Source organism: Cyphomyrmex costatus, unplaced genomic scaffold, assembly GCF_001594065.2.
Source record: "Cyphomyrmex costatus isolate MS0001 unplaced genomic scaffold, Ccosl1.0 scaffold15, whole genome shotgun sequence".
NCBI lineage: Eukaryota > Metazoa > Arthropoda > Insecta > Hymenoptera > Formicidae > Cyphomyrmex > Cyphomyrmex costatus.
Genome location: NW_017275499.1, coordinates 579,077 through 594,324, shown reverse-complemented (window position 1 = coordinate 594,324; position 15,248 = coordinate 579,077). Strand labels below are relative to the sequence as shown.

Sequence of the window (15,248 nt, the reverse complement as noted above, 5' to 3'; positions counted from 1 at the left end):
TTTCCGATGTGCGTCGACTCTGCAACCAATGAGAAAAATCGTATCGTCGATGCAAAGCAAATCTTGTTTTCTGATTGATTGCAGATTCGTCGTACATACGACGAAAATCGGATGCAGGGTGAATCCAGCATTAGGGTGTGGCCAAATCTCGCTACAAATGCTTCGAAGCTTTTGACTAACCAATCAGAAGAAAGAATTATACTAATTGTCCAATTAAAAAATGCTTCGGAGCATTCGTAGCATCAAATGAACCGCAGCCAAAAAAAAAAAAAATGGACGTGGTGCCGCTAGTGTACGGAAGTTAAAAGCATTACAGTAAAAATACTAGGATGGCCACTCTCAGGTATATGTAGTAATTGGTGGCAAATGCAGTGAAATTATTCTATCTATTTATTCTGTTTTTGATACTTTTATTTCTGCTAATATTGTTAAATATTTGCATTATATCACGATTAAGGAGTTAAAATGTTTGGCAAGAAGAAAGAACCAAGACAGCCTAGACCTAGACCAGTTGGTAATTTAGAACAGGTATATTGTTTCCTTTTGGTAAATTACGCTCTGATTCTACAATGAGTCAGTAGTCCTAACTGAGATTCTACAATGAGTCAGTAGCTGAAAATAATTGAAAGTCCTCTAAGCGGAACTAAAATTTTAATCAGTCAAGTTGATCAATAAATAACTTGTAAGACTACCTGATTTTCTTCAAACTGGCCAAATTTGACTTTATTCCTCTACATTATGCGGGGGTCTACAATAGAAGTGGTAGCGGTAGTAGGGTCTTAAGTCGTAAAAAATTGATTAATCACATTCAAATATGAAAAGAATACTCGATTATTATGATTGAGCATTGTAGACCCTGTATTAGTCAAGCTAAACAACTCGCTGTGTAATTAATAATAATAACAATTTGTAGATATAAAAAGTCATAAGTTATTTATTTAGATTAAGATTGGTTAATTGGCTTTCTACAATAAGTCATTGTTTAATTTTAATATTTTAAATCATAAGAAAATGATCAATTTTCTATAGTCGATTATTCTTCTTAAGCTTGGTCCACAACTTTGTTTTAATCATTAGGTTTTAAGCTATAAGCACCGATGCTCGGTGTTCACAATTTTGCTTTATGTAAGCGTTAAAAATATACTGCTTTTCCATAAGAACTCATGCAAAATTAAAAGTTGAATAACTCCTGAACTAGTTAGAGAATCGACTTCAGGTTTTGCACATGTGTTACGATAATAAATAGAAACTATTTATTAAGTTTTCAAGGTTTAGTCAATGCTAGAACATTAACGCCAGTACATCCTTAAGAAATGGGAATTGTTCATTTCCTTATAGCTTGTGTTTTATGGATTAAAATAAATTTAAGGACGGATATGACTAGACCTAGCGCTTGAAGTTTAATGCTTGCGTCCACTTAAAGCAAAGTTGTGGACCAAGCTGTAGAATTAACTTTGTGTAATTTTTTATTATAATTATTATACATTATAACAGTTTTTGTAATTACATATATATTGTATAAATTTGGCATATATTTATCCTGTATATTTGTTTGTTTCATATCTTTGATTTTTATTAAATATTTTGTAATGAATCGTTTCTCTTTTTTATTTATAATTGTTATGTTTTACATAGTATGGCATTTTTGAAGTATCTGATATAAATATTGGCAATATTGATAATAATATGGACAATGACGATGATGATGAAAGTTTAGAAGCTGAATTAGCTGCTTTAGCTGCTGGTAATGATACAAATTATGAAAGCAGACGCAGTGGTAAGTTGGCTTTATACGTCTTATATAATAGAAATATATATTACAGAATGAAAATTATTACAAATTTATAATATATGATCTTATCTACTTTAATCTATTATCCCTTTTATCTTTTTTTTTTTTTTAATATGGTGTCACTGGATGGTGAACATCAACATGCCTTTATTGAGCAATGTTTAGAAGGAATGTTGTATGTTTATTAACTTTATATATATATATATATGTTCTATTTTTTTAAATTGAGAATTATACTACTTGGTAGAGTAACATAGCGGCTTTAAAAACCTTTTTTTTTTTTTTTAAATTGTGGCATGAATTTTAATGGAATCATGAACAATTAAAGTCAGAGTGCTCCTTTTTACTTAACTTGCAAATAACTCAAGAACAAAAAATTGCAGGCACATTAAAAAAAAAAACGATTTTGTTGAGAAAACTATAAGTTTTTCATGATAGATAGTTTATAATTATTATTTTTATTATTAATATTACAGCTGCACGCAAAACTGCTACTGATGTAAATTTGGATGAAATGGTAGCTGACTGCTTGAAGGACACAAATTCTGATGAAGAACCAACTGAAGGAGATGACGATCCTATGTTATTGGTATATTAATGTAGTCCTTAGTAATATACAAGGGTTGCTATTTATAGATCCGGAATTGGCAAAACTGGTTGCTACGGCGCCATCTGATATATCAGCTGCGTTCAACAGAAAAAACAGCTTTGCAACTGTTGTAAAATTCTTGAATATGATTGGCTTATACATTTAGATCTAATGAGGAAGTAAGAGCAAGACCAATCATACTAAAAAAATTTTACAACAGTTGCAAAGCTGCTTTCTCTGCTGAACGCAGCCATCCATTGTAAAGTTTGACATTGATTGCGTTCAGTAGAAAATGCCGCTTTGCTACTGTTGTAAAATTTTTGAATACGGTTGGTTCTTGCTTTTGATTCCTTATGGATCTAAATGTATAAACCAATCATAATGAAGAATTTTACAACAGTTGCAAAGCTGCTTTCTCTGCTGAACACAGCTATTTTTGACGGTATACGTACTCAGAACGTTTTGTCATACGGACGCTATTTGCGTTGTTTACAGTGACTTGAAAATTTTATCTCAGTCAGTAAAAGCATGGAATTAACACGTGAAAATTTTTGTTCGATGATTTACTACGACTTTCGAAGTGGATTATCTCTTAACAACAGTGCATCGATCAACTCACTTCGACTTTTGGCGATAAAGCACCATCTAAAACCACTATATATCACTGGTTTAGCAAATTTAATCGTGGGCGTCGTTCGCTCACGGACGAATTTAAACAAAGTCGTCCAAAATCGAATGTTGTACCAGAAAATATCAATATCGCTGTGCGCGATAATGCAAGATTGTTATGTGATATATCGTGAGATTGAGGCATCCCTAGGTATTAGTATGACAAGCATACACAAGAAGAAATAAGAAAAAACAACCAGCGACACAGGATCATTCTTCACAATACGAGCTCTCACACATCGGCTTAAAGAACTCAATATTTGACCGGTCAAAACATCAAATTGATGGATCATCTGCTGTACAGTCCTGATTTAGCAATAAACTACGTGGTTAACGATTTTCGACGCCAGAAGAAGCGGTTGATACGTTCAAAATGCATATTTGGAGATACCTCAATCAGAATGGAAAAAGTGCTATGAAAAATGGTTCAAACGTATCCAAGAATGTATTGATTATCGCGGAGAATATTTTGAAAAATAATAAAACCATTTTAAATGATAAATATTTGTTTTTGTTTAATATTCCGGATACATATGGTAAATAGCAACCCTCGTATTACTATCACTTAGTATGATGTGTTTGATTATACCAAAATTTTTTATTGATCTAGAAAGAGTTGCAGATGCTTACAGGAAATGAAATTGTGACAGGAATGGCAGATATGCCAGAATCAATGAAAGAAGAACAAGCAAAAGATAATGAACATAAAACTGAAGAGGAAAATAATTCTATATCACAACTAATCAAATTATTACAAGAAAGACTAAAAATATATGAGATGGCTGAAGAGAAGGCAAAAAGAAACGCTGAAACTAGTAAAGCTAGAAGATATAATAGAGGTATAAAAACACTGAACGAAATGTTGATTTCCATACAATCAGGTGAAAGTGTAAACGAAGTTGACATTCCTCCAGCTTTGCCTTCTTCAGCTACTACTCAAAATATAGGTAATACATATTTTTTTATGTATACTGTCTTATAGATTTTTTTTACTTGAGAATTTGTTGATTATATCTGTAATTAATGAAATTGCATTTGCGTATAATGGAATGAAACAATCAATTAATTACAAAACCTTATATATATATATATATATAAGTTTGCATCATTGCATGCGCAAAAATATTTTGATGAGAAGATTTTTGGGTAATTAATGGAACGACGACTTTTGTTAAGGATGAATTACGATATAGGCAGGCTAATAATTAATTCTCATTATACAACGCATGAAACGGACAGTCTTTATTGTTCAGAATCAATAAAAGCGCGTCTAACTTCGAGAGTGTCTCGTAATGGACTCCTCGACCTCTCATCATTTCTTGATCTCGCGACCGTTTTCTCGCAGCTTCTAGACTTTTCTCTATAAAGAAAATATTATTCCTGTGGTATTGTTCCGTTTATGTGTTACTACGTACGTTATGTATAATATAATTTATAATATTGATTTCAAACAGTTTCCGATAGCGGAAATCGATTATTTAAATCTCGCATCACATTTGTATGCTTTCCTTTTAAATCCACGCGCAATATAGAAAAACGATAATTGAGACATACCAAAAGAAATTAATGGATTTAAATACTTAGCTCATTGTATGCTTCGCGACGAGCGATTCTTGTGTGTATGTGTGTGAAATGCGCATGTCGAGTGTTTTTATTTTTTCCTACTTTTGCGCGTTCGGCCTAAAATGTCGTGGCAATATAATCGCCACAAATTAAATGTACAATTTTATATTTTAGTACTTTAATTCCTGGCTACAATTATTCTATTTATTTTTGTATTTGGTTTTCTAGATATTGGTGATTTGCGATATTGACTTTTATTTCATATATACTTTGTTTTTATTGCAGAAGAAAAAACATCGTCACCAGTGAAAGTTAATGAAACAGATGTAACATCAAATAATGATAATCTTTCTGCACCAGTAGATATTATAGTTGATCAAGAAGCTTTGGATAATTTAAAAAAACAGCAACAAAAATATAAAACTGCAGCAATTGCTTGGAAAAGGGCAGGTAACAAAGAGCAAGCGTTACAATATGTAAAAACTGTAAAACAATTCGATATAGTTATTGCTGCAGTCGCTGGAGGTGAGAAACTTGATTTATCAGATATGCCACCTACTCCAACTCTACCTTCTCCAACTAGTACTGCAACACCAGCAGTAAAAGAAGAAAATGAACTTCAGCAGCAAGGTTTTACAGGTGAAACATAGAAATTCTTTATAGTTTGTAAAACATTTAAAATTTGTCATACATTGATTAATAATGTTGTAATATACATATGAACTCTTTTTTTCATACAATCAACATCTTTCATTCTATAAGCCAAAAATCTTTTTGCAAACTGTACCTTTACAATTTGTATAAATAGAAATAAGCATACAGTCACAACGCAAGATGTCATTCGCAAAAGTTATATTTAAAAAAGAGAAAAGCAAACGTTTTGATCAAGTTTTGATCATCAGTACATAAAAACCAATTATATAAAGAATGCGGAATATAAAACAATTATAATTGCTGGATGTTAACAATAAAATCGGTAAAATTGCTTTTTCTCGAATGTCGAGGTAGTACTCATAGCTCCGGTGATTCCCAGGCAGACCAGTCTTTGCAATTTTGTGAGCCTGCTAATGCTGTTGATCTGCCTGGTTTTTTGTCACTAGATCAGTATGTTACAATCGGTCTTATGATCGCTGTATAAACCCAGTATATCATTTTAGATTGAAGTCCCCATGATCTTCCGAACGTTCTTTGAATGCCTATAAGACCATTATAGCTTTGTTCATAATATATTCCATATATGAGCTGAATGTTAGTCTGGTATTCAAAATGACCCCTAGATACCTCTTTTTCCATAGGAATAATCGACCCAGACATCTAGATGTCTTCTTGAGTCCGTCCATTTTCTTCTTCTTGGTGAAAGGAACTATTAGAGTTTTACTAGGGTTTACTGAGAATCCCCTTTCCTTACTCCTACTTTCCACGATTTCAGGTTCTGCTGCATTAAGTCAGACATAGCTTTTCCGAATTTTCCCGTGATAAGAATAACTACGTCATCTGCGTATGCCTGAATGTAGATTCCGTTCTCCGAAATCTTGCACGGCAGAGAGTCAATGACTAGACACCATAGCAGTAGCGAGAGGGCGCCGTCCTGAGGGCAACTTCTCGCGACCACCGCCGACATGGTGGAATTTCCTATGCTGGTCATGACTAATCTGCAGCGGAACATCCCATCGATCCAGTTTGCACACTGTGCCGTCAATCCCGTGCTCCTTCGCAGCTTTTTAAATGGATTTGAATGAGGTATTGTTAAAGGCTCCCTCAATGTCCATAAAAGTTCCTAGTGCAATTTCTTTATTTCCTAGAGTCTTCTTAATCCTTTGCGATAGTTCGTGGATTGCGAGTTCACAGGATTTTCCAGCCTGGTAGACAAATTGGTTCCTGTGAAGAGGATTTAATTGCAGCTATTTCTTTCTGATATAATCTATCGTTCTTTCCAGGATTTTGAGTATGAACGATGATAGACTTAGCGGCCGAAAAGGCTAGGTTTTGCCAGGTTTCTTTGTTTGGTTTAAATACCACTCTTACCGACCTCCAGGCTTTTGATATATAGCCCAGAGCCAGATTGGATTTAAACAGAGCAATGATGTAACATAGCTGGTATAATTCTGTCACGCCCTGTGGTCTTGTGTGGTTCAAATTTGTTTATTACCCATACCAGTTTCCCTTCGTCTATCACGGATGTGGCTGTCTCCTAGTCTCGCTTAGGAGTCTAGAATTCAATATTGTCCGGAACGACTTCTATAGTTGATTTCCCTGTTAACTGTGAGTCTGGGAATTGTGTCTGTAGTATTAGCTTCAAAACCCCCTTTACATCTACAGTGTATTCTTCTTCTAGTTTTTTTAGGGACCTTAAAAGTAGACGGTTCTTATCATTATGTGTTAAAACCTTCTGGAGTCGAGTACATTTATGGGTGCTCGCAATTTGATGGCAATGTCTCCTCCAAGAAGCCCTTTTCTCCTTGCGCAGTATTTATTGTTAGTTATACTCCGTGAGCTTGGTCTTGTACTCGTTCCATGCTCCGATTTTCTTTACCTAAAAAGTTTTCTTACTGTCCTAATATTTGAGAGTTCGCTCGTACACTAAGAGACCTTACTTACCGCTCTCATTTCTTTCATAGGGCAGCATTCTTCATACACCTGTATAATGACAGTATGCATACTGGTTTTCAGTTCTATCTCCGTTGGAGTATTAGCTCTGCTTGGGCATTCCCTAATTTTTGCTTCTAGTGTTACTTTAAATTGTTCCCAGTCTAGGATTTCTTAACAACGTTAAAGGGGTTGTTTCCATTTCTAAATCAAACCTGACATATATTTATGATTAGAGAGTGTAGGCTCATCTGCAGACATACGAGTTTATTACCGATTTGCTAATGTCGTAACGGTTATATCAATAACTTCCTGCTTATTCGTGGTTTTGAGTTGGGATGTTATTGTGGTTAAGAACCTCTAGCCTATTGTTTAGCAAATAGTTAATAAGATACTCATCTCTACTGTTGATGTTGCTACTACTCCAAATAATATGATGCGCATTAACATCACATCCCAGAATGAGCTGCAGGTTGTTTGCCCTGCAGTAATCTACCAGGCCTTATCATTATAAGAAAAAAAAATAACATGGGGTCTGATACACTCTGTATACATAAATTTGTATTTATGATACACAATAGAAAAAGCTAATATATTCAAATTTTGATAGAAAAGAAAAAGAAAAATGTAATAATATGAAATATAAATTACTGTGTTAAAAGCTGATCCAGCAAGGTGCAATCCTGAGAGCATAGAAGGAAGTCTTAAAGAGCGTCTTGAAGTATATAGAAGAACAAAAATAGCTGCTGAAGATGAGGGTAATACATCTAAAGCTCGGAGATATGGTAGAATTTGCAAACAATTTGAGGATGCTATAAAGTTATATACGCTTGGAAAAGTAGTATCATTGGATGAACTTCCCGTTCCGCCTGGTTTTTCACCGTTATTATTGACTCCAAAAAATGACAGTACCACCGTGCAACCTATACCCGAGTACGAATCGTCTGAAAATAACATTGTAAATAAATCCGTGCAACCAAAACAACCTATTCCTCCTCTTAGAGGTAAAAAGTAGTAAAATATTATTTACACAATTTACGTTTATATTAACTTTACAGTCAAGTTTCGGTGATTTAAAAGTTGCGAACGTTTAAGAAAGTATTTTCTGCTTTTTGTTGAGAGTAATGTATATTAGAATGTATGAAATAAAATATAAAATATTTTATAAAATATACCAACTATAATTAAATGAATATTGGACATGTTTATATTTTTATTTGTTAAATAGTAAGACAAATTGATCTATACGATGAAACATACAATATTATTTAAAAAAATGGTAAATATTAAGAAAAGGGGAGCCATCTCCGATGACCTTGATATATGTTTGCCATGAGTAACCTTCACCAGGTTTTAAATGGAGGTCGCTGTCCGTTAAAAAGTTATGAACAAAAAAAGTTTGAAAAATTGTCTTCTAGTATGATGAAACAGAAATTTCCTGCTTTAAAATATATTTTACAACTTTATATACGAAGCGAGAGCTACCTCACACCAAAAAATAATTAGTCACTCGTGCAATTTTTCTATGTATACCACCCGCCAGTCACAGGGCGGTGGTATACATATAATAGAAGTGTTGCATGAGTGACTAATCAATTTTTTAATTTGTTTTTAAATTTCGTGCACTATTGAACTCGAGAGTCGTTAAACGCATGCGCATGCAATCATAGAGAATGAAGGAGGTATGTTCATAGCACTACATGTAGTTGGTATTTATTATTACATATTTTATTATTATCGAATAAATTATTTATTGATCGCGATATGATGAGTAGAAACGAAGTGAGTAGAAACTGTATAGAAATAAAGTGTAATTTTTCAAACTTTTTTGTTTTATAACTTTTTAACAGATGGCGATCGCCACCTAAAACCTGGTGAAGATCACTCAGAGTCATGACTTTGACAACGTCGATGTCAAGGTCGTCGGAGATGGGTCTTCCTTTTCTTAATATTTACCAAAAAATAATTAATTTTAAAAGAATGATTGCTTACATATTTATCTAAAAGAAAAGTTATGTTATCATAAAATGTTTCCTGAGAATTAAATAATATTGTATGTTGTTTATCTAAATCATCTGTTTTTTTTTTTTAAATGATATTTATCTATTAGATTATTTTCTTTAAATGCATTCTTTTATGCATGATATGCGCATATATTATTTTATCTTTGTTCATTGAATATTAATGAAGAATAAAATAATACGTCATTTGTGAAACGGGACTAACACTATATTTACATTCTCTTTATGCTGTTTTTTTTTATTAGGACAGAAATCAAATCAAAGGATTACATCGCGTGCAGAAAAGCAAATGATACAATTGCAGTTACGGCAACGTGAATTAAAGCAAGCTGCTCTAAATGCAAAGAAAGACGGGGATATGGATTTGGCACGTGATTATCTAAGACAAGCAAAAGGGATACAACCTTTAATCGAAGCTAGTAAAGCTGGCTTGCCTGTTGACATGACTTCAATTCCATTATCGCCTCTCGAAAAAGTAGAACTCAATACATCACAAAAGGATGAAAATTTTATTTTAGTATCTTCTAAAGATTTCTTGGAAGATTTGAATGGAACAAACGATACAATTTATGAAAATCTTGAAACTCAATTAATAAAACAAATTAAGGTGATAATTAAATAATACAGCTCAAAAGAAAATTTATTGATCTTTTTTTATAAGAGAAAATGTCGGACCGTGTTCCAAATCGAACCGAAAAATGCATTTTTACATTTTCCATTATAGTTCGATCTGTATAGACACAAGTAAGAGATACGTCAAAATGGTTTGAGGCAAAAATGAAGGAAATTAAATAATCTTTCGAACGGCACTATTGGTTTTATGATCGAACTTTATTTACGCCTTATAGAAAACAAAAACTGCAAATAGGTCCGATTTAGACCACTCTTCTCTGTTATAAAACATTTGCATAATTTATTAAATACCATCTTTTGTAACTTAACACAAACTAATAATTAGGTATACAATTTATCAATCTTTATAAGAATTGACTTTACAGTGGTGTTTGTCTACACGAGATCATTCGAAAGCATTGGGAGATATCTCTGGATATAATAGATGGGAACGACTTGCACTGAACTACACGCGAGATTTAGATATGCTGAGAGTTCGAAAACGTGATTCGTTGCCACCACCACAACACCATTATGAAACAAAAACCTATCAAATAGTACAGTTAGTATACATTAGTTTTTTTTACTAGTATGTGTAATTTAGATATGTAAGATTTAACAACATCATTTAATCATTAAATTATTAAAATCATTTAATTTATGTATATGCGTGAGATATTGAGATACAGTAATATTATGTGTCGATGACATGTAAATCGTATGTGTATTAATTTTATTAAATTAGTAAAATAGCAATCTTGTTCGGGCTTCATTTTGGAATCTCCTTAATTGTTTAATCTTATTGCTTTCTTATTAAATTATTTATCTATTTCTTTTTTATATTATACAGGTTAAATCTAAAAGAATCTATGTTTTTTTTTTCAGGAGTTGCACGGATTTAAACGATAGTGATATAGAAATTTCGATAATTAGAGGAATTAATTATTCTCGGGAGGCAGATACTTATGTAATGTATGAATTTCCATTTCCATTGGATAATCATCCTATAGATAGGACATTGACAATTAAAGATTCTGCCAATCCTGAATACCAAGCCACATTTTTGCTGAATGGTATTATAAATCGCGCCTCTAGACAATGTCAGAGAGCATTCAAACGACATGCCTTGAAGTGTGAAATTTGGACGAAAGGGTAATTTAATCAGTATTTAATATTATTTTCCCTTGAGCGGCATTGATGCTTTTTGGCACCAATGTGTTTCTTGTGACTCATTGAAGTGATTTTTATGAAACGTTGTAAAGATCTTTAATATCGTTATCAAATTTGAAGTGAAAATTCAAAATAGTTAATCAAGTACTACACAAATCATTTTTAGGGTCTTGAAAAATACTTATACATTAAATTTTACGGAAATTGAAATATATTTTTCCTGCTCCCCCTCCCCTCCCAGGAATACATTTTGTCCAAACATCTTGTCGCTCAAGAGATTTTATTTAAATTTGAAATTTTAAGAGAGAGCTTTAATCCATACCACAAAATATTAGAATCTACAATTATATGACATCTATGTAAGGTGTCCCGTTTTAACTTTCGCATCAAAATATCTCGATAAGTATAAAAGAAGAAATAGAATTGAAGAAAGTTAATATATTTAGGTCCTTATTCTGTAATAGTTAATGCCAGTAATGATATCGTTATATTGTTGCGTAACTTTTTTTACTGTGTCAAAGATACGTAAATGTACAAAACTTGTGTAACAATAATATAACGATATCGTTGCTTTCTTTAAAGGTGCTTTTACATAATTGCAAATTGCAAATGTAAACGCAGAACGAAAATTTGCGTTTATTTTTCATTACGTACGGTTGGTTTTCATCTGTGTCTGTCTTATGTCCGGTGATCATCATTTTGCGTCACTATTTGCGATTTGAATTATGATATCTGTTCTTTATTCCTGCTTCGAACTGGTGCACACGATACAACAATTCGAAGGAAGCGACAGATTTGCACACAATTCAATTGCACACACTATTCACATCAGCAGATTTTTTGTAATTTTGAACTGTTTTACCAATAAGATAATATTTTAAATTAGCCAATTAGCGATGTGGGCAATTGATGTGCATCCTAATTCGAAGTGAAATAAATTATATTTCATATATTTGTTTTATTTTAATTTATTATATCATGTGCACCAGTTTAAACAGCGCAGAAACAAAGAAACATAGATCTATATAAAAACACATTAAACCCCATTTTACATTAGACTTGAGCCGATCATAAGTTTGTTGCGATAGCTAATCTGATGTTTGCATTTTGAAATTAACACTTGATAATTAATATAATGGTATATTATATAGTATTACCAACAAAGTTATATTAGTTTAGCACTACTCAGATATGCAGTATTGTCACATCCAAGCACTACAAACTCGATTTATGGACTAACTTTTGTGTACTTATTTTAAACATCAAAATCTAGCCTTACCGAAGGATTGTTTTTCAATTTGTATTTTTTATTGTACAAACTAAAAAATCGGTACCTTAAGTATGAAACTCCATTTTGTATGTGTCGGAATTGAATTAATCGAAATATTAATTGATTAAAGACTAGATAAATTCATATTAATTGATCTTTTTGAATTTTTGATTTTTAATGACCTGGTTCCGAGCAGCACTGTTTACCGCAAAACACTTTTGAAAAGTGGTTTCCCGAACTTCTGTTATAATTTTATTATAAATTATATAACATTTTTACACAAAAAACAAAAACTTGATTAAAAGAGGCTTTTTCAAATACAAAAGCTCTTTTTATATAAAACTATATATTATACACCTTTTCAAACAAATTAACAAAAATTTGTTTTCTTTTTGCTTATGATTCTATATTGTTCGACTAATTTGTTTTAAAAAAATGATTTCATTCAAGAGTTACTAGTTATGTTATTGATAATTATTTAGAATTATAATATTCAGTAATTTTTCGACAACAATAAAAAGAGTTAGTTCTTATTTGATTGTAAAAATTGGCTTGTATTACCTCTCGCTTTTAGTTCAGGATATCACTTATATACATTTATTACTCGATAAAATATAAAAATAATAAAATTGTTCAATGAAAATGTTATATCCAAAAAATAGAACGTTGTTTGCAGATGCTCGCTGAATCCCATCCTGTGTTGCACTCATCCCAGGTATGATATCCCTATATTTCTGTAGAATATGCTGATATATACAAAAAAGTTTTGATGCTTTTATTTTTTAGATAAAAAAAATAGGTATAATAGTATTTAAAAAAAAAAAAAAATATCTATGTGGAGATTGTTTGTAGAGCTTTTATATGTATGTACAATATAATGTATACCTGTGTATACAGGGTGTCTTGTTTTAATTCTTCATATCAAAAAATATGGAAGGTACGAAAAATGTTTTAGACAAAAGTTATAAGATTCGATGGAGAATAAGATTCAATTATTTGATTTGATCTTCGATGGAGCTGCCAAGGTCACAAGTCAAGATCACTTTAAATTTTTCAAATGGAACCTTCCATTTTTTATTACATATTTATAGCTTACTTCGAGAGTTTTTCAAAACTGTATAATAAAATATCTTCATTAAGTATTTTGTTTGAGTTATAAGACTTGGAAGTTACAGTGCCGCCGGCATTAGCATTACTTTTCGAGTTATAAGGCTTGAAAGTACCATCAGCATTAGCATTACCCAAGGTGTTCGATCGACACGAAAGCTAAATCTTTTGATTGTTATTCAGAATTATGACTTATATAACATTTGTCAAGATCATGACCATTGGAAGTTGTACCTCTTATCTTCATTTTTATGTAAAAAAGAATTTTTAACGCAAGAATGAAAATAAGAGGGACACAATCCTTCCAATGGTCTTGGACATTATTTAAGTTATGATTTTGAATAATATTCAAGTGGTTTTATCTGTCGATTGGACATCTGTAATAAAAAATATTTTATTATAGTATTATGAAAAGGTCTTGACACTAGCTAGATTCTGAAATTAAAAATAGTGTTCCATTAAGAAATTTAAATTTAATCTTGATAGAGCTTCCAAGTTAATCGCAAAATCAAACAAATGTTAGTATCATTTATTCTCTTTGATATTCTAAAACTTTTGTTTAAAATGTTTTTCCGTGTCTTCCTTTCATACTTTTTAAGATATCTGCTTGGAGCGATTAAAATGGAACACTTTATATAAAACAAATTGTTTATCATACATCAGATGATATTGTAAATTTTATGATATTACACGAGTAATCATAACAATGTACTTAAATTGTACACAATTGTAACGACATACTTAAATTTCTAAATATAAGATTTTTTGGTAACGATATTTTTTATGATAATACAATATTTTTATATTATATATTTTTTATATTACAGAGGTTTCTTTAGAAGTGATAGCCTACTTGGTACAGTAATGGTCAAGTTACAACCACTGGAGTCTCAATGCACTCTACATGATACTTTTCCAGTAATTAAATGATTAAATTTTTAACACTCTTTTTGTATAAATAAAAATAAAATAAAAATGAACTTATCATTATATATATTTCAGCTTAAGGATGGCAGAAAAGCAACAGGTGGAAAACTGGAATTGAAAGTTCGTCTCAGAAATCCAATTCTCTTTAAACAAATTGAGAATATTACAGACAAGTGGCTAACTATTGATCAATGATTCAATTAATCGAGATTCAGTAAAAATTTACGTTTAAATTTTCTATTACTTGTATCAAAAAACCTTTGAAAACATTGAAAATAAAATACTTTTTTGTAATTATATATATTAATAATATTACAGAGTAAGATAGAAAATGTATGCATATGTATTTATATAAAAAAAAAACAATAATATGTAACAAGAAGCTACGAATAAAATGTAAATATCCTGTATATAATTATAATATAGATAGACTACATGTAATAATTTATATACAAACAAAGGTGTTGATCATTTTTTGGAAAATGTTCATCGAATCAATTACGTTTATTTGTATACCGGGTGCCCTATTTTAATTTACAATCTCTAATACGTAGATATATCTCTTGAACAGTGTATTTTAGGGAAAAATGTTTCAGATAAAAGTTTTATGATTTCTTTATAGTCTTCCTTCATAAGGTACCATTAGTTTGACTTTAAGTGGCGTTGTTAAGATCATAGTAAGGTCATTTTGAATTTTTTAAATGGAATCCTTCCCCCCATTTTTCATTACATATTCTCGTAGCTTATCTTTTTCAAACACTATAATAAAATTTTTTTTATTAAGTATTTTTTGAATTATAATAACATTTGTCGAGATCAAACCTTTTTCTTATTTTCATTTTAACATGAAAATTTTACATAAAAATCCCGAAATATCATGATATTTTTCTTGTATTATCACTTATTTCTTACCAGGGATCGGTAAAAGATTAATATTAAATT

The 15,248-nt window shown here is 31.2% G+C and overlaps 1 protein-coding gene across 1 annotated transcript; it reads left to right on the top strand.

Annotated features, from left to right (window-relative positions):
- The first annotated feature begins 291 nt into the window (after window positions 1-291).
- l(2)gd1 (lethal (2) giant discs 1) lies at window positions 292-14,501 on the top strand. The gene is made up of 13 exons (XM_018551971.1): window positions 292-343; window positions 458-528; window positions 1,636-1,777; window positions 2,269-2,381; window positions 3,661-3,997; window positions 4,899-5,252; window positions 7,862-8,203; window positions 9,466-9,827; window positions 10,219-10,394; window positions 10,718-10,984; window positions 12,949-12,987; window positions 14,207-14,297; window positions 14,382-14,501. The coding sequence occupies exons 2-13, from the start codon at window positions 466-468 to the stop codon at window positions 14,499-14,501; spliced, it is 2,406 nt and encodes an 801-aa protein (XP_018407473.1). The 5' UTR covers window positions 292-343; window positions 458-465.
- The last annotated feature ends 747 nt before the right edge of the window (window positions 14,502-15,248 follow it).